Source organism: Clupea harengus, chromosome 12, assembly GCF_900700415.2.
Source record: "Clupea harengus chromosome 12, Ch_v2.0.2, whole genome shotgun sequence".
Classification (NCBI taxonomy): Eukaryota; Metazoa; Chordata; class Actinopteri; order Clupeiformes; family Clupeidae; genus Clupea; species Clupea harengus.
The window spans coordinates 9,642,617-9,663,934 of NC_045163.1; the positions used below are offsets into that span (position 1 = coordinate 9,642,617).

Consider the following 21,318-nt stretch of genomic DNA (forward strand, 5'->3'; position numbering starts at 1 on the left):
AGAGAGAGAGAGAGAGAGAGAGAGAGAGACTCTCAGTTGCTTAGATTCACTTGTCGAGGGACTGAAAAATTGTGTTTTTTAGTCCCACAGCCTGGACACATTTGGCACTATTTTTATTCCTTTGAGATAAAGATGCTGAATCCCATTTTGTAAAATATTAAACTGTCCTTTTTGCATCCTTACATACTTGTCAAAACAAATCACACCGCAAACAGTCAGTTAGTCATTATGTTTCACACAGTTGTTATGTGTTATGTGATTACATAGTGATTACTGTGTTACTGACTAAAAGTCAACTGTGACGTTTTTTATTTCAAAGGTTTGTTTTCTAGTAAGTGTCCTCTCCCCATTTAGTAATAACCAATATTTCAGACATCAACTTAGAATTACAGAGAGCAGACCCACATTGCCTGCCTATTGTTGTACTCGTTTTGGTCAAATGTGTGTCCTGTTGCTGAAAAGCTGGAAAAGTGAATGTATACATTGTACGACGTAGAGTCATGGAACCTCTCCACTGTCATCATCATCATCATCATCAGTGTTTCAATTCAATAACCTGTTAAAGGGTGTAAAGTGGATGTGAGAATCATGTCACTATGGCACAATTTTACACAATGAATCGTTACATTTATTGTATAACGTTTTGACCAATTGTACTTAAAAACAAACAAACAAAAACTGGTCGATGCGCTGCGTAGTTGTATACCACGGGGCAGGCTTGCGTTTGATACACGGATGCTAAATTGATGACGTGGTGCCGTTCACTCAGCGGACGAGAGAGGATGGCCGACCAGAGTAGGCAAGTCAAACTGGCTGCAGCAAAGAAAAAGGTAAAAATCAAACAAACTAATCAAACAACTTTAATGCAAAGTCTTATTTACGCCAACTGTATGTACTAGCTAAATAAGTAAACAAGCGATGACTTTGATTGGGGTTGCAGTGAATAGTTTCTTGGTGATCTCATGGATGTTGACATTCCACGTCTACCGAGTTCCCCACTGCCGCTCATCCCCAGATTACGTGCAGTTGGCGGTCTGTTGATTTCAGGAAATGTTGGGGATTCTTTTTGGGCCTTGGTTAGGAAGGTGCATTTATCTCACTGGCATTGGGCGTTGTCATGTTTTCTAACCATATATCATTAACATGCGAGGCAGTAACAACTGCTGTTATTATAATGTTATATTCCGCCATTGAATCTATCTTTTGGGACGTTCATCCTGGGCCAGCCCTGTGTGAGGCATTTTGACGTTAGCTAGCTAGCTAACGAACTACATGCTAGCACCACCAACTAGCTAGCTAATATTAGCCTGTCAAAACCATTTTCGCCGGATCTGTGGCTGAAATTTAACGTACGAATATTTTGGTTTGATTGACATTAAAGTTTGTAGATGTGTACAGTGGGTGACTTAGCAAGGATATAGGTGTTTGCGTAGTGGCTTGTTTCATGGTTGAACTGACGTGGCTAGTGTTCTGGTATTACGTTAATACCTCTACGGTCGAGCCAGTTATCAAGCTGGTTTGTATTCCCTGAATTTCTGGCCGGTATCTCAACTAGGATAGCTAGCTAACGTTAGTTACCTTGCTATTCCATTTCAATTAGCCATTTTGTGTTAAAGTAATCGCTATGCTATATCGTTTAAACATCATGTTTGCAAACAGCCACTGGTAGCTAGTCATCTAAGTTAGATGAATTTACCAACCGCTGAAAGTTAATAGCATCGATTTCATCTTTGGCCGATACAAATGTAAATTGTTGGTGGCAAGCTAAGTAACTGAGTTCAGTCAAATTCTAATTGCAAAACGTTAGGTACATTATTGTTATTCGATGACAGTTAGTTATTGATTGCTTGGTATGTTAGTAACGTTAGGTTGATCACACTTATTTTCTAAAGTTATGGAGTAGCTAGCTTGCTACTTTGAGGCGATGATGTTGGGAATGACGGTACCATGTTACTGATGGTGACTTACGTTAACTCTAATGTTAACCAGGTGCCATCCTTGGCAAGGTAAAGTAGCAAAATGTTGGATGTCTTTTTTTTTAATCGTCTGGCAGCTTTTGTAGACGTGTTCTTGTTCGTCATTCTATGACCTATCTTCATGTGATAGTGATAACAACTAGAAATCCACTGTCCAGATAGGGGCTAAAGGCGGATGTCTCATAGGAGCTCTTCCCCACCCCGTGACAGCTGTCACATTCTTGCACACATGGGGCTAATCTGTGATGTTACTTCACGGTTGTAAACCGACCACTCTGTGATTTGGTATGTATTTACTTAACATATTGGCGTCATTCCCATTCCCAACAACAGATTGAGTATTTGGTCTGTGTCTCTGTCAGTATCAGCTGTTCTAGAACCTTATCTTATGCTCTGTTGCAATTAGGAATGGTATTCAAACCTGTTTCTCAATGTAATGTAAGGTGTAATACCTTTAAGTCCATATGTATCAGAATTGTCATGATGATTATAAGAGGAAGTAATTCATTGATATGCCACTAAACTTGGTGTAGTAATGCGGTGTAGTATCAAAAGGGCAAATTGAGAAGAGAATGTCTTTATTTACTCAGGACTAACTTAAAAGTTAGAGGACACTGAAAATCTGCATCATTTAAAATACAACCCTTCAGTCTACACACACCTTCCATTTTAACATAGTCCAATGGAACAATGGAGATTGATAACAGTTCTAAGTCTGAAGGATCTGACTGTGGAAGTCCCACAGAAAAGCATGTGGAACTGATGGAATGTCAGTGGGGTGGCCACTGGGTTGTTTGCCTCAGAAGCTGTGTTTTGGTTTGTCTCTGAGACTATCAGAGGTTGTCTGTGAGACCACCTGAAGTCGTTTAAACAGGGACGTGCACAGGAATTTTGAAGGGCAGTGGCTCTGCCCTGGAAAAAAGGGGCAACACGTTAATTTTTGTCACCGCCGCTGCCACCCCCCCGTCCCCTGGACTCATATTTTGCCTATATCATTTTAAACTCTCACTAATCGCAGCTGCCACGCCCCCGTCCCCTGGACGCTTATTCCGCGATTATTTTATCTAGGCATACATGAAGTTCTGCAGCCGTAATACTATTTAAAAATATATATATATTTCCTTCGGAGGGGCAATTTCAGTCGAGGAGGGCAAACGTGCAGTTGCCCGAGCAACATTAGCCCCCTCCTGTGCACGTCTCTTCGTTTAAGGTTGTTTAATGTGACCTGACTGGGTGCATTTGCAATTGAGGATCCTACAGCACAGGATAACTCTGCCTATTTAGGGTCTTTTACAAAAGGTAAACCAACTTCATGCTGAAAAAAAAACACCCTTTTGGTCTGAGATGTGCAGTCAATGAGATAGCCACAATGTTTCATAATTGTTAAAAGAGTCACGTGAAGATAGCCTGGTAGCTAGTGTGTGATGTGTTTTGGCTTAAAGTTACTGTGTACTTCAATCAATGAAGAATGATTGTAGACTAAATTATTGGAAATTCTGTTGTCATAGCACTAGTCATAGTATAGTTTTAGCAGTTAGGAATTAACAACATTTTAGTCACATTCAGGCTTTCTTCTGTCTTGATAAACCCTTATTTAGTCTGAGGGCTTCTATGAAGCTGTCTGAGGCTGTCACCAGTGTGATCTCCAGAGATGCCTCTGAGTTGTAGGTTTGTGTGAGGTTATGTGAGGTCACATTAGCCTGTTTGAGCCTTACTTGTGCTGTGTGATTGTTTATTAAGCTTGAGGTTGTCTGCTGTTGTTCCTGGTGTATTACCTGTCCCCACAGCTGAAAAAGTTTTAGCAGAAGAGTGCCCTGCCTGCCATGTGTCTCTAGTGTAATCTCTCAGGTTGTTTCTGACATGTTCTCTGGTGTTTTTAGGCTGTTGGGGGGGGGGGGGGGTGTCTCTGAGATGGTGTCTAGTGTAATCTCTCAGGATGTTTCTGGTGATGTTTCCCATGTGTTTTGCTGCCCCCACAGCTGAAGGAGTTTCAGCAGAAGAGTGCCTCGCCTGCCAGCACTGTGGGGCCCAAGAAGAAACGGAGGGTGAAGACTGGGAACCAGCTGGACACGTCCACTCCTGACAGACACTCTCCAGACAACGTGAGTCCTCCAAAACACACACACACACCCACACAGACATATGAACACACACCTAGACACACAGTGCTAGGTAAGCTCTAACTAGATGGTGGTAGTGTCATGGACGATAGATAGCTTGAGGTTGACCTCGGCTCTCAAAAGACCCCGATGGTCCTCCAAGTTTGGTGCCTTTCAAGGGCTCATCAGGAGATGTGAAGCGCTTTTAAAAGATCTGCGAGTAGAAGAATGCTTTATGAGTGTTGTCCGTTTGCCTCTTGGGCAAAGGAGAACAAGCATAGTGTATAATTAGGTTTTAGGAAGGTGGGGGGTGGAATTGGTGTGTTGCCCAGGGAAAGATGAGTAAAGTGAATGTGAGGTATACCTAAGAAGTGGAGCTGAAATGGATGAGAATAGATCGGATAGAAAATACTGTTTTTGTTCTATGTTTGCCACTAGGTTTGGCACGATCCAGTATAGAACAATATGAGCCATTAGACCTCCATAGGTAAATGTACTTCTGCTCGATTTCATGTCCTTTAATGTGATTTCTTAGGCTGTTGACAAACCAGTCTTCATGTGAGTGTTAGTTTGGAGGGAAAGTAGCTGAGGCACAGTGTGTTCCCATGAGGAGCGAGAGATGGATCCTTAGTCAGGGTCACAGAGTGAACACCAGCCACTGAATCAGGTGTCTGTTCTTCCTCCTGTCGCACTCTCGTTCTTCACTCACTCACTCACTCACTCACTCACTCACTCACTCACTCACTCACTCACTCTCTCATTCGCTGGCTCACTCGTTCACCTAACCTCGTTCTGCTTCACCCTGTCACTCCCCTCTTCTCCAGATTGACAGTATTCTCAAAGTTATGAGTATCACTAATGGCGTAGCTCTGCCTCCCTTTGTCAACAGTCAGGTGAGCTGTCTACACTTCCTCTCATCACTCACCCACCCCCTCTATCTCTATTTCTCTCCCTCTCTATCGCTCCCTCTCTGGTTCTCTCTGTCTCTCCCTCTCTCTTTCTCCCACTCTGGTTCTCTCTCTCCTTTTCCTGCCTCTTTTTCTTTCTTGCCCTTTCCCTTACTCTGTCACCCTCTCCTCCTGCTTCTGTTTTTCTCCGTTCTGCATGTGGTTTTTGTTTTTCCTTCTCTGGCTGATTTCCCCCCCCTTAGGTTGTCCTGGTTCATTTTATATTTACTTTTATTCAGACACACTGGCTGTGTGAGACCTAGCATGTTACGCCTTTAGCATGTTTGATGTGATTAGACAGTACAGGAGCAGGCACTTAGGATGGTTTTGTGTTGCCATGTTTGCATGCCTGAGCCAGGGACAGCATCACATATGGTTTAGACTCATCCTCAGTGTGTGTGTGTGTGTGTGTGTGTGTGTGTGTGTGTGTCTCTGCATTGCATGTGTGTTCAAAGCCTCGCTGACCTTCATGTGGTACATTCGCCTTCCCATGTCTGGCCAATGTGCAGGGTCAAGGTGTTATTTCACTCTGGATCTTTTGATATTTAAAAAGATATGAAGGATTTATTGTGAATACTCTTCAGTTAATGTTGCTGTGTACATGTGTGTGACTACTGCAAAGGGTTCAAACTGTCACATGCCTCCAGGGTGTTCTTTAACAAATGAAACATCAAGCTGATACACTTTTGTTTCATCATATTTAAACTAACAGAGAATATTGTCATTTTGAACTGTGCGTGAGCGTGACCAATAGCTGCTGTGAATGCCATTGTGCTTGTCAGTGATCTGCATCTGGATATAACTAGCAGAATGTGTATGTGCGCAGTGTCTGTGTGTGTTTACTTTGTGCGGTGTGTGTGTGTATATTTAAGAATCCAACCAGCAGAGTGTATTTGCATTTGACCTGATCAGTTGCCTGAGCGTGTGTGTGTGTGTGTGTGTGTGTGTTGTGTCAGGCCCCAGCTGAGACGGAGGCCCAGGACTCCCCTGTGGCCCAGCTGCAGGAGGAGGCCAGTGGGGAGGCTGGCCGTGGCTCTCCCGTGTCTAACCCAGCTAGCACTATTAACCCTGAGTGTGTCAGCGACACTGCTGCCCTGCAGGTTTGTTTCGCAGCCTGTCTGTCTGTGTGTCTGCCTGTATGTATATTTGTCTGTCTGTGTATGTCTGCCTGTTTGCCTGCCTCTGTCTGTCTGTGTATGCTTCTACCTGTCTGTCTGTCTGTCTGTCTGTCTATTTTAGGCGTGCGTCTGTCTATCTGTCTGTCTGGGTTTGCTTCTGTCTGTCTGTCTGTGCATCTGTCTGTTGGTGCCTGCCTGCCTGTCTGTCTGCCTGTCTGCTTGTGTATATCGGTCTGTTCTGTCTGTCTGTCAGTTTTTCTTTCTGTCTCTGTCTGTTGGTTATTCTGTCTCTATGTCCATCTGCCTGCGACTGACTGAATGTCTCATCCCCCATTATTACATGACCACTACAGCTATTACTACACTAACCCTGTCTCATCATGTGAGCATGTTGTCTGGCTGGGTGTTTTAAGATTAAAAACAAGAATGCTGTGATTGGGCAGATCTGTGGGAGAAAATGGGCAGGTTTCCTCATCTCCCCTGCATCTCTCTCTTGTTAGTCATACACTCTTGTGTCTCCGGGCTCTTTTGCAGAACTGTACCCAGGATGCCAACTGCCATGAAAACTCTACAGAGGACAACAGGTGAGTGGCCTTGACACCTGACCAACAATCATGACTCTGTCATCTTTGTTTGAGTGTGTTGTGCTTAACTGGAGAAGATTATTTGTGATATGCATGCTCCTTTTTGTTCACTGACGCATTGTTGTATCATTTTTTATCAGTGTTCTGTTTTTGGTTTTAATCTTTTGCCTTTTTGCGTAATACTTGGCCTTGATGATAGACTTGCTGTTATGCTAGACTGACACTGTATAGGTCAAACTATTGATGCTCTGCCAAAAGGAATACTTTTTTTTTTTTTTTTTTAATGTTTTGTCTGTCATGCCAATTGTAAAAGTTCAGGACAGAGAAAGTTGTTATTAATAAGTCTTAGCTCACCTTACCTGTCACAAAGTGTCTTAAGTTCTTTGATATGCGTCTCTTTCATTAGTTTATTAAAGTGTGTTTGGTTGTTTCAGGCCGTTGTCGTCTACAGAAAGCCTCCGGCAGCTCTCCCAGCAGCTCAATGGCCTACTCTCTGAGGTGAGCCCCCACTCCCATCTCAAACAGTACCATGGCCACTCCAGGTCACGGCCTGACGTGTGCAAGTCAGATGCTACACGAGTGACTCATAATCAATGCAGATTATGGATTATTATTGCATCCCATCATTTAACACTCTCCCATGAAACTGACAGTAATCTTCAACCCACTGCACAACCAGAAGCATAGAGACCGGTATACTTTTGGGGTCAAACAAGTATATTTCAGTTTCTACAGTATATTTCTGTTCCTTCACCACCAGAGAATTACTAAGAGTAAAATGAACATTCCAATTCCCAGCATCTCTAGGTTTCGTGTCAATCATGGAGGAGGGTGCAACCGTGGAGGTAGTAGCTAACTTCAACACATTTGGCCCAGATTTGGTGTGAACCTGGGCCAGATTAGGACAAAAGGGGTTTAACTCTGATGCCTGAGTGACTGGTGGCCCTTAAACATTACTGTACACCTTGCCTTCACTTTACGTCTGAGACCTACAGTAATCTTTACCACGAGACAACCAGAAACGTCAGAAATCCTTTGGAAGCGAAGAAAACTTTTATATCTAGCTGGAGGAATTTAGTATGTGCTTCCTCCTTTTGTTGAGAAAACTGCTGACCTGTCTCATCCTTTCTATTTGAATGCACTCCAGTCATCCACGTATGTTAATGGAGACGGAGCCCCTTCACCAGTCAACGAGAAAGAACTGGAGGTAGGACATGCGCACACACACACACACACACACACACACTCACTAACACACAAACAAGCACATACACTTTCTCCGTGTAGCCCAGAGACCAACAGCTGTGTAAATGCATTGAAGCACATTGAGATTAATGATGTGTCTCTTTAAGGCTGCTGTGATCACCTGAGCATAAGGCTTAACTGCTGTGTTGGAAATTCTGTCAGTGTTCACCAGGCAGCGCTCAGGAGCCCCGACTACCCACAATCGAATATTCCTGTTTACAAACATCGCCCGCAGATCAAAGAGTTTGGATCCAGTGCATCTAGCCGGAACTAATAGGAGGACATCTGCGCTTTCATAGCATTTAGCTAAACACATTCCCTCATCATCACGCCTCCACCTGATTTCAGACCAGCTAGTTTCTCTCCACCCTTAAGGGATATATCAGTGAAAGCTCTTGCCCTCATTAAGGCATTATTCAGGAGATTTGATTGAAAACTAGCAATCAAACTACTGGCACGCAAAAACAACACTTACAAACACCAACAGCAGCACAGTTGGCACTGACAAAAAGCTCATGTCTTTGGGCACATAGTTGGCGATGTCATGCGGTGAAAGCTTCTTTTTTTTGTGTGGTCCCAACCACACCTCAGAACTGCATAGTGCACAGCCTAGGTAGTTAGTTGGAACTAAAGGTGTGTTCATCTGTCCTTCACATGACCATATACCATGAAAGCTAATTTGAAGATGATACCAGTACTAGTTGCTCATAGAAATAAGCTTCAAAAGTGGCAAATTGATGCATACTGTCTCTTTAAGACTTTTCTTAACACAGATCCTTGGCTCTTTTTCAAACCATTCTGTATTCCTGAGTGGAGTTGCGATGAGTTTTGAATGTATCAGAGAAAACTCTTGCTCTCATTAAGGCCTGGGTTCATTTTCTCATCCTTTGCTACTGTTTTGAGCCTCTGTGTAATCCAGAGTTGAGTTGAACTGAGATCAGTTTTATGCAGTGGGGAGAGGAGGAGAGAGTGCAGTTACAGTCTGCCAAGGATAGGAGCAGGAGGTACTCTTCGGGGTCCTCCTCTTCCTCCTCCTCCTCTCTCGGCCTCTTTGCACCTCCTTTCTCTCCTCCACAGTCACTCCATTCTCGCTGCTCTCCTCCACAATCACGCCATTCTCACTGCTCTCCTCCCTGCTGGAATGTCGTTCGCAGAGGCGGCAGTGGCTCAGATGACTCAGTACACGTACTCACGCACGTACACACACACACACACACACACACACACACACACACACACAGAGGGGACTGTGTGAACTCTCCACCTGAGCATATTCAGTTTGTCTCTGTGTTCCAGATTAGTTTTTCAATTCTGCATTATTTTTGATGTCTCATGTCTTATTCATGTTATGTGTGAGGAATCACAATATGTAGCCAATCCTTTTACATCTTTTTCCTGCATTTCAGGTTTGAGGTTATGTATGGATGCAAATACAACAGTGAAAAGGCCTATTATACTTGCTTTCTTTCATCTCATAAAAAGTAAATGTAACCCAGTTGTTTGATGATTATGTATCATTCACTGCACACATTATATCACCATTTGGTAGACAGTAGTTATGCTCCATCCATATTAGCAGGAAATGGCCCTGTGTTGGACAGTCAGCAAGGTGTGTATTTTGAGAGGCTTGGGCCATATATAGCTCATCACGAACTGGAGCCTACTGTCACGTTCTCTGCAACTCGGCTCTCCAACCCCCCCCCCCCCCCCAAAAAAAACATCCATGAGGCCTGGCTAGTAGCTGCAGTTTCATAAAAAAAAGGGGAAAAACGTCTCCATCTCACATTTGTCTTGTTTTATTTCATTCAATATTGATGATTTTCATTTTTGTTTCCTCTTTTCCCCCTTTTTTTTCTCCATCCGCTCACTCCTTTTACCTTATCTGACACTCTCACTCCTTCTTTTTCTCACTCTCTCTCCTTCTCTTTCTCCCCTTCACCCTGTCACTCGCTCACTTACACTTATTTCCCATATCATCACACTTTTCTCTCTCTCTCTCTCTCTCTCTCTCTCTCTCTCTGTCATTCTTTCCATTCCTGCTCTCTCTCCCCTCTCTTTCCCTTTCTCTCGCTCTCTCTCTCCCTGTCTTTTTTTTATTTCTCTCTCTCTGTCATTCTTTTCCCCTCCTGCTCTCTCTCTCCCCCTCTCTTTCCCTTTCCCTCTCGCTCGCTCTCTCCCTCCCTGTCTTTTTTTTTATTCCTCTCTCTCTCTTTCTCTGCATGTCTGCACGTCAGGCTAGGAACCAGGATCTGTCAGCTGCCCTGGACTCCAGCAACATAACAAACTCTCAGCTCAGTTCCCAGCTACAGCAGCTGGTAAGAGTGTGTGTCTGTACGCTCAGAGTGCTACTGTTGGCAGAGACACGCACGCACGCACGCGCGCGCGCACACACACACACACACACACACACACACACACACACACACACACACACACACACACACACAGCACATGCGCGCACACACACACACACACACACACACACACACACACACACACACACACACACACACACACACGGTGCATGCACAAGTACATGCACAGACAGAAACTCACTCAGACACAAATGTACTAGTGCACACACACTTACACAGATGCAGATGTACACACACACATACACACACATACGTGCACTCTCACACCACATACAAACATCTGCGTACATATTCATCACACATGCACGATTGGTGCCCTGCATGTTGGCAACTTGGGCACATGTACTGCTCAGTCCCACAGTTACTCGCCTGCCTTTGATTTGCTATTTACTCATCCCCATCCACTGATTTTGGCCTCTATCTTCATAACCATCTCATTCATGCTTGTCTCTCTGTTTTTCTTTAGTTGTTATCTGTTTGTTTAATTAGTGTTTACCCCTGCTATCCAGCTGAGTTTAAATTGAGGCCTATTTACTTCAAAGCCTGATGGAAATGGCATTGACCCACCCTGAAGGCCTTATAGGCTTAAAGGCTCTCTGCTGCTTTTTATGCTAACTCCTGGTCCTTAGCTTGTTAGCTGCTAACCATCACTGCTGTTCTGATTGGCTGTGTCTCCCGGCTTCTGTTCGGTAGATGGGTGGTGTGGTGGTTCAGGGGGAGGCCCAGAGCTATAGAGACAGATTGCTGCCATCTTAAGTGTGTGTGTGTGTGTGTGTGTGTGTGTGTGTGTGTGTGTGTGTGTGTGTGTGTGTGTGTGTGTGTGTGTGTGTGTGTGTGTGTGTGTGTGTGTGTGTGTGTGTGTGTGTGTGTGTGTGTGTGTGTGTGTGAGTGTGTGAATGGGCTGGGGTGTGTTTGTGAGTCTAACTTAGTCTCGAATGTGTTGGTGAATGGGTTGTGTATGTCAGTCTAACTCTACTCCCTGTGATGTTCTGTTGCAGACACAGCAGTCCCAAGAGCTCAGTGACCAGCTACAAAAGGTAAATCATGTTTTGGACGTGTACCTGCTCTATGAACTAAAATAATGTCCCAAAGTGCTTTTGTTTCGCCTTCTAAACTCAGATTAATTGAACTGAATGGGTGGGAAAGGATAAATGGGTATTAACAAAAAAAAAAAAAAAACATTCTTTTGGGTGTTGAATTTCTTAACTTGACTAAATTCAGATAGAGACTGTAAGCAGATAGTCTTGCGCTGTGCTGGGTTTCATGAAGATGCTATCATGTGATGTGGGTGAGTAACCTGAGGTTGCCTCCTCAGGAGCGTAAAGAGTTTGAGCAGAAGTTTGGGAAGGAGCAGGGCGCCATGAGGGAACAGCTGCAGGTGAGACCCCCGTGTTGGACCGCTCATAGTCTACGCAGAGTTGTCTTATAGTAGTTAGCGGGAACAACCTCTGTTAATCTATCTTCATACCATTAGTAGTGTAACTTCAACTACATCTGCATATGCTAGCTCTGTGATTGTGCATTTTACATACATACTGTATATCTGTGTTATACCAGCCGGCGAATCTTTTTTTGCTAGTCATGTCATGCTATTCACTGTTCACTGTTAGTCAAGTAACTTCCATGAATCGGCCTTATGACAGTGCTCTGCCCATGCTTGTGTTTGTTTATGCAGGCATCTTGTTATAATTTCATAACCTGGACAAATAGTACTTGTCAGTGATGCCAGATGTGCTGTTCTCTCTGCCTGTGGCAGCACTGCCACGTGGCATTACCCTCTTCCTATGAAGGCAGCAGAATATAGAAAACTATTCGGGCTCTCTGTCAGTGTCTGTCTCTACAGCAGGGTCAAACTGGCTTAGTAATGAACAAAGACCATGTGAGATTTGACAGTTCAGGAGATTGTACTCGTGGAGGATAAAAAATGCATAGCGTCAGTTGTTGTTGTTTGGTTTTGCACTTCTAAGAAAAGTACAACTTGTGTTTTTTATTTAGTGTGTGTGTGTGTGTGTGTGTGTGTGTGTGTGTGTGTGTGTGTGTGTGTGTGTGTGTGTGTGTGTGTGTGTCTGTCTATGTGCCTTAACAGGTACACATCCAGACCATTGGCATCCTGGTGTCAGAGAAGACAGAGCTGCAGACTGCCCTCTCCTACACACAACAGGCTGCTCGGCAGAAAGCAGGTGTGTGTGTGTGTGTGTGAGAACTTTTATCGTTGTATATGGCCATGTGAGGGACAGATAAACATACCTTTCATTCTAAGTAGACGCCTAGGCTATACTCTATGCAGTTCTGTGTGTAAAAAAAAAAGAAGCTTTCACAGCACGACATCGCCAACTATATTGCTAAAAGGCACGCGCTAACATGCTAGCAAGACTTTTATCAGTGCCAGCTGTGCTGGTGTTTGATTTTGCATGGATCTTGCCTTTTTGGTAGTTAGATTGCTAGTTTTCAACCGAAACTCCTTACTGCTGCGTTAAGTGTGTGTGTTTGTGTGTGCGTACACCTCCAGCGGACGCGGAGGAGCTCAATAATCGGTTGCAGGCCAGCAAGCAGAGAGTGTCTGAACTGGAGAGAACCCTATCAACCGTCTCCACCCAGCAGAAGCACCATGACAAGGTACCCACCACACCACACCACACCACTGCCTCTACCCAATGACTTAATTTTCCTCTTAGTTTGAGTACTGAACACTTCCATCACATGTACCCTTTCACACCTGCAACCTTTGTTCAATTCAGTTCAGCACACAGACACACACAGACACACACAGACACACACAGACAGTAACAGAGCGTGTACTTATAATAAATATAAGTAATGTGTCCGTTCCGTTTGCTGGCAGACATACATACATACACTAACACAATACACAGCTTGTACACAGTATATGAAGTGGTGATAGTTTTGGTTCCACACAATGCCTGCTGAGTCAGTAGTCCGTAGCTTTGCAGTAAGATTGCTCCTCTCTTGCAGCATAACAAAGAGCTGGAGAAGGAGAGGGACAGTCTAAGGCTGGAGGTGTTCAGACTAAAGTAAGTGTATGGGGGTGTGTGTGTGTGTGTGTGTGTGTGTGTGTGTGTGTGTGTGTGTGAGTGTGAGTGAGAGAGACACTGGATGGGGGGGGGGGGGGGGGCTGTGTTACAGTGGAAGTCATAAGCTTATTGTGTTTAAGATAGTGAGTGAGTGAATGTGTCTGTGTGTGTGTGTGTGAGAGAGAGTAGATGAGGGGGCATGTTCCAGTGGAAGTCATAAGCTTGTGGTGTTTAAGATAGTGTGTGTGTGGGGGGGGGGGGTCGCCGCGAGTGTAGGCTGAACCTGGGTGTAATTTTCCATTTTCACCTCTTTCTCTTTTCCCTCTTTTTTCTTTCCTCTCTCTTTCTTTCTCTCTCTCTCTGTCTCTTTCTCTCTCCTTCTCTCCCTCCCTCTTTCTCTCTCTCGCTCTCTCTCTCTTCCTCTTCCTGCAGTAACTCTAATGAGGAAGCTCGGCAGCAGGGTTCTGAGTTGGGTGAACAGCTACGTCAGCGTGTCAGTGAGAACAGCAGCTTGACACTGGAGCTCGATGACATGCGCAAACGCCTGGAGATGGCCGACAGCATGCTGCAACAGGTTAGACACACACACACACACACACACACACACACTCACACTCACACACACAGAGTTTTAAACCACAACCTGTGCAAGCACTTGGAGATGGTCACAGTCATACTGCAACAGGTTAGACATGCACAAACACGTGTATACACATGTTGCACCCTTAAACAGACATGGATCCATCTTTCTTAAGGCAACTTTATTTCTTCAGTCGGTCGTTGGAGTTTTACAAAGCAAATCAATACAACAACTGGCGTGACCTCATCATCACCTCTGAACCCGACCTCTAAACACCCACATCAATCAGAACCGCACCCAGGATATTAACAAAACCAAAATACAATAGAAACACAATATCTTTCCCTAAATATATTCCATCTTATTTCAATGTAAATTATAATTATGCAAACTAACAAATATATCTAGATCGCAACACAGACACACACAGACACACACAGACACACACAGACACACACAGACACACACAGACACACACACTGTGAAACCACAACATACGCAAGTGTCTAGAGCTGGCTGATGTGTGTGTGTGTGTGTGTGTGTGTGTGATCTGTTCAAGCATGACATCAGCCAGCTCTAGAAACTTGCGTATGTTGTGGTTTCACAGTGTGTGTGTGTGTGTGTGTGAAGAGGGAACTGTGAATATGAATAGCATGTGTAGTGAATGGAAATAGGATCCATGTTGTCCAAGTCCTAAATAGCTTGGGAGGAAAGAGAGAGAGACTAAATCCAGGCACAGGTGGAGAACAAAATACAATAACTTACCTTCATAGGAAGACGTAAGGATAGTACCTAGAATCCTGTGTTGAACCCAGACTGTGTTTGTTCTCTCTCTCACGCTCTCGTTTTGTCTCTCTCTCGCTCAGTTCTCCAGCCAGTCTGGCCCTCCCTCTGATAACCAGCAGCTCCAACTGCTCCTGGAGGAAAAACACCATCTGGAGGTCCATGCTGCCCAGGTGAGTGTGGTGTGTTTATGGTGTGTGTGAGTGTGTATGAACCACATTTGTAGGTCCTCATTGTAATAATGTATAATGCAATGCAGGAGGAGCACACTACTGTAGTACTTTATTGACGTGTGTGTGTGTGTGTGTGTGTGTGTGTGTGTGTGTGTGTGTGTGTGTGTGTGTGTGTGTGTGTGTGTGTGTGTGTGTGTGTGTGTGTGTGTGTGTGTGTGTGTGTGTGTGTGTGTGAGCGAGATCCTCCTGATCAGGGGAGGTGCTCCCAAGAGGTTATGTCCAACAGTCATACCCACACATACACAAGTTTGTGTGTTAATAGATTGTCTATGTCCCAGCTTTAGACAGAGGCCTGGAAAAAAACACACAGACACACACAGAGACACAGCAGTTGTCATGGTTAGAGTGTTGTGTTGCAGATGAATGAGTCAGTGGTTCAGCTGCAGACAGAGAGAGACCAGTATGCCCTACAGTACCAGGAGGAGGGAAAAGTCTGGAAGGAGAAGACAGAACAGCTTCTGTCTCAGGTATGACACTCACACTCTCACACTCTCTCCCTCTCCCTTACTTATACACACGTGTAAACATGTATACGTGCACGCATGCACATAGAAGTACCTATAGGCAGGGGCACATGCATATGCATTCAAGCACACACACTCACACCAAACTTTTAGAATGACCCACACACACACACACACACACACACACCGTTTCTGTCCATTTATTGCTGAAGAATGACTGTAATCTTAGCAGGAGTACACTGGCTGTGAGAGCTGAGTTAGCATGTAAAAATTGTGTGTGTGTGTGTGTGCGTGTGTGTGCGTGTGTCTGTGTCTGTGTCTATGTCTACGTGTTTAGGTGACGTTGCTGTCAGAGGAGAGGGACAGGAGCAGCACACAGATCCAGGAGCTTGAAGCCCAAGTCTCTGAGCTAATGAGTGCAGCAGGTAAGAGCTCACACAACCCCTCACCCCTCAAGGGCTCCACCTCTTAGCTTAGCTTAGCTTTGCTCTCACCTGCTTACTTGTGGCTACTAGACATCATAGGCATGGATGGACATCTTCTCCTCCATCTCACTCACTTTTTCATCCCATCCCATCCTTTTCTCTCTTTCCTTTTCTCTCTCTCCTCCTCCCTTCCACCCTATTTCTCTCTCTCTCTCTCTCTCCCTCTCTCTCTCTGTAGCATTGTTGCATGAGCAGCAGCAGCAGCAGCACCTTGTGGCCCCGGCCCCTTCAGGCCCCTCAGAGGCAGAGCAGGCTCTACAGGAGGCCCTGTACACAGCCCAGCAGGAGAGAGATGCCCTCAGCCTACAGTATCAGGCACAGGTAAGACACACACAAACACACACCAGACAGAGCAGGCATTACAAGAGGCCCTCAACACTTGGAGAGAAGAGTGCTTAGCCAGTGGTAGTTATATGTCTGTCTTGTTTTGTTTTTTGCGTGTGTGTGTGTGTGTGTGTGTGTGTGTAGGTGCGAGACAACGGGCAGCTGTCCCGGCTGTGCCAGGAGCAGGAGACTCGCCTGGAGGAGTTGGAGAGGGAGACGCAGCAGGCGGCTGAGGAGGTGCAAGACCGGCGCCAGATCCTGGAGCACGCCCAGAGTGACAAGGCCACCATCAGCCGCGCCCTCGCCCAGAACCGAGAGCTCAAGGACCAGCTCGCCGAGATGCAGAACGGCTTCGTCAAGCTGGTGAGAAAGCACAAACCCCTCTCTCTCTCTCTCTTGTATTTTCATTGGGTATGTTTAAGAGTCCGTTTGTGTGTGTTTGTTTGCTAGAGAAGACCCTTTCTGTGTGTGAGTGTGTGTTTTGTTATTATGGTTGGTCATGGCAGCGATACAGTATGAATATTGGTATAAGCCTAGTATCCTGCTTCTCTCCCACAGACCAATGAGAACATGGAGCTGACCAGCGGCCTCCAATCGGAACAGTATGTGAAGAAGGAGCTGGCCCGACGGCTGGGTGAGCTGCAAGAAGGCCTGCACAATGCCAAAGAACAGGTGGGCCCCCTCGCGCAGCTGCACCAGAGAGCTCATGCACCTTGCTCGCCAGACCATGGCAGTCAGTGACACCCAAACTTACCCAGTACATTACTTCAGTATGAACAATCATAGCTCAGCATTAAGTCCAAAACCCTGGTAATGGTGTGTCCACTGTAGTTTAGCTGGTGATGGCAGCACCATACATTAATGAGTTGCCAGAGTATTCAATTGGGGTCTTTGGATCTGTTTGGCTTGAATGGTATTCACTATATTCAGTAGTCTTGCTCACATTCTCCTCATACTCTTCTCTATGTCCCTCTTGCCAAACCTAGAAAGCAAAAAGCCAAGGCTTATGTTTGCCTCATACACATCTGGGTCTATAGGAGATGTTCATAATTGCATCCCTAATCCTCCATATTCTGTTGACAAGGCCCTGTTGAATAGACCCACATGGCAGTCTTGCCCTTATCTGTCTGTGATGTTTTACTAGTTATTCACACCCGTTTGATGTCCCCAACCCCCAGGAGCTGATTAGTACATAAATAACTCGTACAGTGCCTCCATCTATATTTCCTGTTCTTGTCCTTGTCTTTTCCCCTCAGCTTCAGGATCATAAATTAAGATATTCAGAACATAAATTCCCTATATGGCAATAGTGTCCTCAGTCCTTCACATGTATTGACTCCGTCTCTCCTTGGCGTCCCCCCCCTCCTCAGCTGCAGGAGCGGAGCGTGGAGGTGGCGTCGGCGGTGGAGCAGCGGGACCAGTACGCGGCGCACCTGCAGCAGTACTCCAGCGGCTACCAGCAGCTGGTGGCGGAGCGCGAGGAGCTGCACAAGCGTGTGCTTCAGCAGGCGCAGCTCATGGACCGGCTGCAGCACGACGAGGTGCAGGGAAAAGTGCAGGTGGAGCAGAGCCACCTGCAGCTGCAGCAGGCAGAGGTATTCTATTATGTCCTGCTCTATTCTATTCTATTCTATTCTGTCCTATTCTATTCTGTCCTGCTCTATTCTATTCTGTCCTGCTCTATTCTATTATGTCCTGCTCTATTCTATTCTATTCTGTCCTGCTCTATTCTATTCTGTCCTGCTCTATTCTATTATGTCCTGCTCTATTCTATTCTATTCTGTCCTGCTCTATTCTATTCTGTCCTGCTCTATTCTATTATGTCCTGCTCTATTCTATTCTATTCTGTCCTGCTCTATTCTATTCTGTCCTGCTCTATTCTATTCTGTCCTGCTCTATTCCATTCTCTTCTATTCTAATCTATTTTCTCTGCTCTACTCCTCCATATGTGTCTTTTCCATTTTCCTCCATTTTATTTTGTCATTCTGTTTGACTTTTCTAAGTTTGTTCTGTTCCTGCTCTTGTGGTTCCTCCCCTCCAGGATGTGTCTTGCCCAGTGGGCTGGTGCAGCAGGCCAGGGGAGGTCTCTTAAAGCCTGCTTATGCTGGAGCTCCTGATGCTTCACTTTTACTCTGAGTGAATAGTACTGCAGAGTGGAGCATTGATAACAGTGGTGTACAATGAGCAAGTTTAGTTTGTCCTTTGATTAAGGTCTCACTGCATCATAGTATAAGGAACTTTAGGAAGAAAATGGTTCCTTCGGGGTTCTGTGGAGAGTTTGTTATTTGAACAGTGGTGGTTATGACAGTTCTGATGTACAAAATGCCTGCTAGTCAGACAAAATAGATGCTGAAAAATATCTTATTGTTGGAACTGTCTTTCATCTTTCTTTTTCTATCTCTTCTCTCTTTTCCTCTTCAGGAGAAGCTGAACCAGCTGGCCAGAGACAACGAGGAGCTGAGGTCGGAGATGCAGGATCTGCTCAACAGCTCAGTATTGGCCTCCACCTCCAGAGACCAGGGTGGGTCACACATCCAGCACCAGTTTAAGCTGAATGAGTCCTGGGTGCTAACATGGGCAGTAGAGACACACTGCAGTCAGGGGATTCTTCAAATGGGATCAGCCAACACTGAGACAGGGGCTGCTTTTTATTTGTAAAAGTGCAGGAAGGACAAGAAATGTATTGGTTGTTCGGGTTTGGTGGTAGATTCCTAACAAGTGTCTCTTGCTCTCTCTCTCTCTGTCTCTCTGGCCTAGGCGATGGGCTGGAGAGTCAGTCCATACCAGAGGGTGTGGAGAAGTCCGTCATCGCCATCCCAGAGGACTTTGAGAGCAGGGAAGAAATGGTGAGTGTGGCTTTATTATCTCCTGACCTTTCCACCTCACACCCCACCCTACCCCACCTGCCCCAGTCCTAAAAGAAGGCCTTGATTTCCACAGTCAACATGTCGGGTTGACATACGTTTATTTGCAGCCCTGGGTGGATGTCCTGGAGTAAGGCTTGCCAGGCTTCCCTAGGTGCTGGGGCAGTATCAGAGCCAGCCCTGATGTGGCTCTCAGCTACTGTCGCGGCTTTATTTATAGTCCTTACAGTGTGAAGACAGATCAGTATTAGGGCTGAACGATTAATTGCACTTGCGATTTAATCACGATATGATAGAACGCGATTTTCTAACCGCAACGTTCGATTATTCTAAAAAAATTAAATAAAAAAATTATAATTTTGCACACAGTGTTTAAAAAGTGCATGCCTTGTGTTTATTCTTACAATGACTTTGTTTAAATTACTTAAATGCACAGTGGCAAAGCCACCGATTTGTTGTTCTTGATTCTGTAATGAGCAGTTAAATAAAAATTAAAATTGTGGGAAATAATATTTTACCCTAAATGTATTTAATATTGTGTTGGTCATATTGAAAAAATCGCATATTAAATCGCAATCGCAATATTGGGGGGGGGGGGGGGGGGGGGGAGGAATCGCAATTAGATTATTTCCCCAAATCGTTCAGCCCTAATCAGTATGATGACAGATTAGCAGACCACTCTATTGCCCACATGTAAATATTACCCCACCCCACCCATCCCCCCAAACAGGAGGAGTTCATGCAGTTGGTGCTATCTCGTCTGGAGGGTGAGCGCGATGAGCTGAGGAGGCAGCTGGAATTGGAGAGGAGACTGCACCAGAACGCCCTCCAGCAGATGGCAGTGTTGAGCCAACAGCAGCAGCAACAGCAGGAGGACAGCTCCAGTCCCAGCGTTTCCATTCAAAACATTGGTGAGAAGGGCACAGACTCAAGTGGCTTGGAAGTGCCTATAGGATGAGCAAAACCCTCCGGTCTGTCACCACTATGACCCTAGCCAATGATGTGAACAAGTGACGATAGGCACACTGTGTTTGACAGGCATGTGTGACAGTCCATAGGGATTAACTTCTCTAACCAGGCAGACACTAAGGGAGCAGGAAGGACTAAACACATTGCTTCTCTGCGTGCGTGTGTGTGCGCGTGTGTGTGCGCGTGTGTGTGTGTGTGTGTCTGTGTGTGCGTGTGCGTGCAGGGGATTCGGGTGGCGTGCCCGTGGAGGTGCATGAGGCCTTGCGGGTTGCCATGGAGAAGCTTCAGGATCGTTTCACGAGCTTAATGCAGGAGAAGGCCGACCTGAAGGAGAGGACAGAGGAGCTTGAGCACCGCTGCATACAACTTTCAGGAGAGACCGATACTATTGGTGAGCGTACACACACACACACACACACACACACACTGCTGCATACAACTCTCAGGAGAGACAGATAGTGAGGACACACACACACACACATTCTACTGCATTACATTCAACACTGATCCAGAGAATTGACTTCAGAAACACGTTTACTTGTGTGCTGCATCTTGAAATCTCACATTCACTGCTAGATCTGTGAGTCTATAGTCTTTCCTGATGTATGTATTTGTCTGTGTGTGTGTGTGTGTGTGTGTGTGTGTGTGTGTGTGTGTGTGTGTGTGTGTGTGTGTGTGTGTGTGTGTGTGTGTGTGTGTGTGTGTGTGTTTGTGTAGGGGAGTACATTGCTCTGTACCAGAACCAAAGAGCCATCATGAAGCAGAGGCACTTCGAGAAGGAACAGTACATCAGCATGCTGGCCCAAGACAAGGAGGAGATGAAGGTATGAATGCTCTCTCTCTCTCTCAACCTGTCGTCCGTCCCTTATATACACACACCCTTTATTCTCCCCTGTTCACCTACACACACACACACACACACCCAGCACATAAGTTACCCTGGGAACACAATCATACAAGAAGTGAATGCGTGTCTCCCCTGGTGTTGAGTATGTGACAGTTTGTGACGTTGTTATGGTAACGTGTGATGCCCGCTGTGACGTGGCAGGCGAAGCTGGCGGAGCTGCAGGATCTGGTGATGCGGTTGGTGGGGGAGAGGAACGAGTGGTACACCCGCTACATCAGTGCCGTCGGCAACCCGCACAACAGCGCCACCGAGGGGTCAGACATGGAGGAGCAGCCCGCTCAGAAACGCATGGAGCTCAACGCTGTAGACGGGCCAGGTACACACACACACACA

The 21,318-nt window shown here is 45.6% G+C and overlaps 1 protein-coding gene across 6 annotated transcripts in view; it reads left to right on the forward strand.

Annotated features, from left to right (window-relative positions):
- Nucleotides 1-686: 686 nt before the first annotated feature.
- Nucleotides 687-21,318, forward strand: part of golga2 (golgin A2) — a 42,577-nt gene continuing 21,945 nt past the window's right edge. For 2 of the 6 annotated variants that reach the window (XR_004164810.2, XM_031577844.2), the window contains exons 1-27: nt 687-830; nt 3,956-4,078; nt 4,900-4,968; nt 5,979-6,122; nt 6,675-6,724; nt 7,159-7,222; nt 7,872-7,931; nt 10,204-10,284; nt 11,343-11,381; nt 11,660-11,722; nt 12,431-12,524; nt 12,854-12,960; nt 13,318-13,376; nt 13,809-13,950; nt 14,823-14,912; nt 15,332-15,439; nt 15,774-15,861; nt 16,100-16,242; nt 16,390-16,608; nt 16,804-16,917; nt 17,616-17,840; nt 18,667-18,766; nt 19,003-19,091; nt 19,840-20,020; nt 20,302-20,469; nt 20,796-20,902; nt 21,127-21,301. Coding sequence is in view for 5 of the 6 variants with exons in the window: in XM_031577844.2 (XP_031433704.1) it covers nt 747-830; nt 3,956-4,078; nt 4,900-4,968; nt 5,979-6,122; nt 6,675-6,724; nt 7,159-7,222; nt 7,872-7,931; nt 10,204-10,284; nt 11,343-11,381; nt 11,660-11,722; nt 12,431-12,524; nt 12,854-12,960; nt 13,318-13,376; nt 13,809-13,950; nt 14,823-14,912; nt 15,332-15,439; nt 15,774-15,861; nt 16,100-16,242; nt 16,390-16,608; nt 16,804-16,917; nt 17,616-17,840; nt 18,667-18,766; nt 19,003-19,091; nt 19,840-20,020; nt 20,302-20,469; nt 20,796-20,902; nt 21,127-21,301 (2,986 nt within the window). In the remaining variant the exon portion in view is untranslated. The remainder of the gene's footprint in view (nt 831-3,955; nt 4,079-4,899; nt 4,969-5,978; nt 6,123-6,674; nt 6,725-7,158; nt 7,223-7,871; nt 7,932-10,203; nt 10,285-11,342; nt 11,382-11,659; nt 11,723-12,430; nt 12,525-12,853; nt 12,961-13,317; nt 13,377-13,808; nt 13,951-14,822; nt 14,913-15,331; nt 15,440-15,773; nt 15,862-16,099; nt 16,243-16,389; nt 16,609-16,803; nt 16,918-17,615; nt 17,841-18,666; nt 18,767-19,002; nt 19,092-19,839; nt 20,021-20,301; nt 20,470-20,795; nt 20,903-21,126; nt 21,302-21,318) is intronic. The other 4 variants (XM_031577845.2, XM_012815610.3, XM_012815603.3 and 1 more) reach the window with 4 other exon arrangements.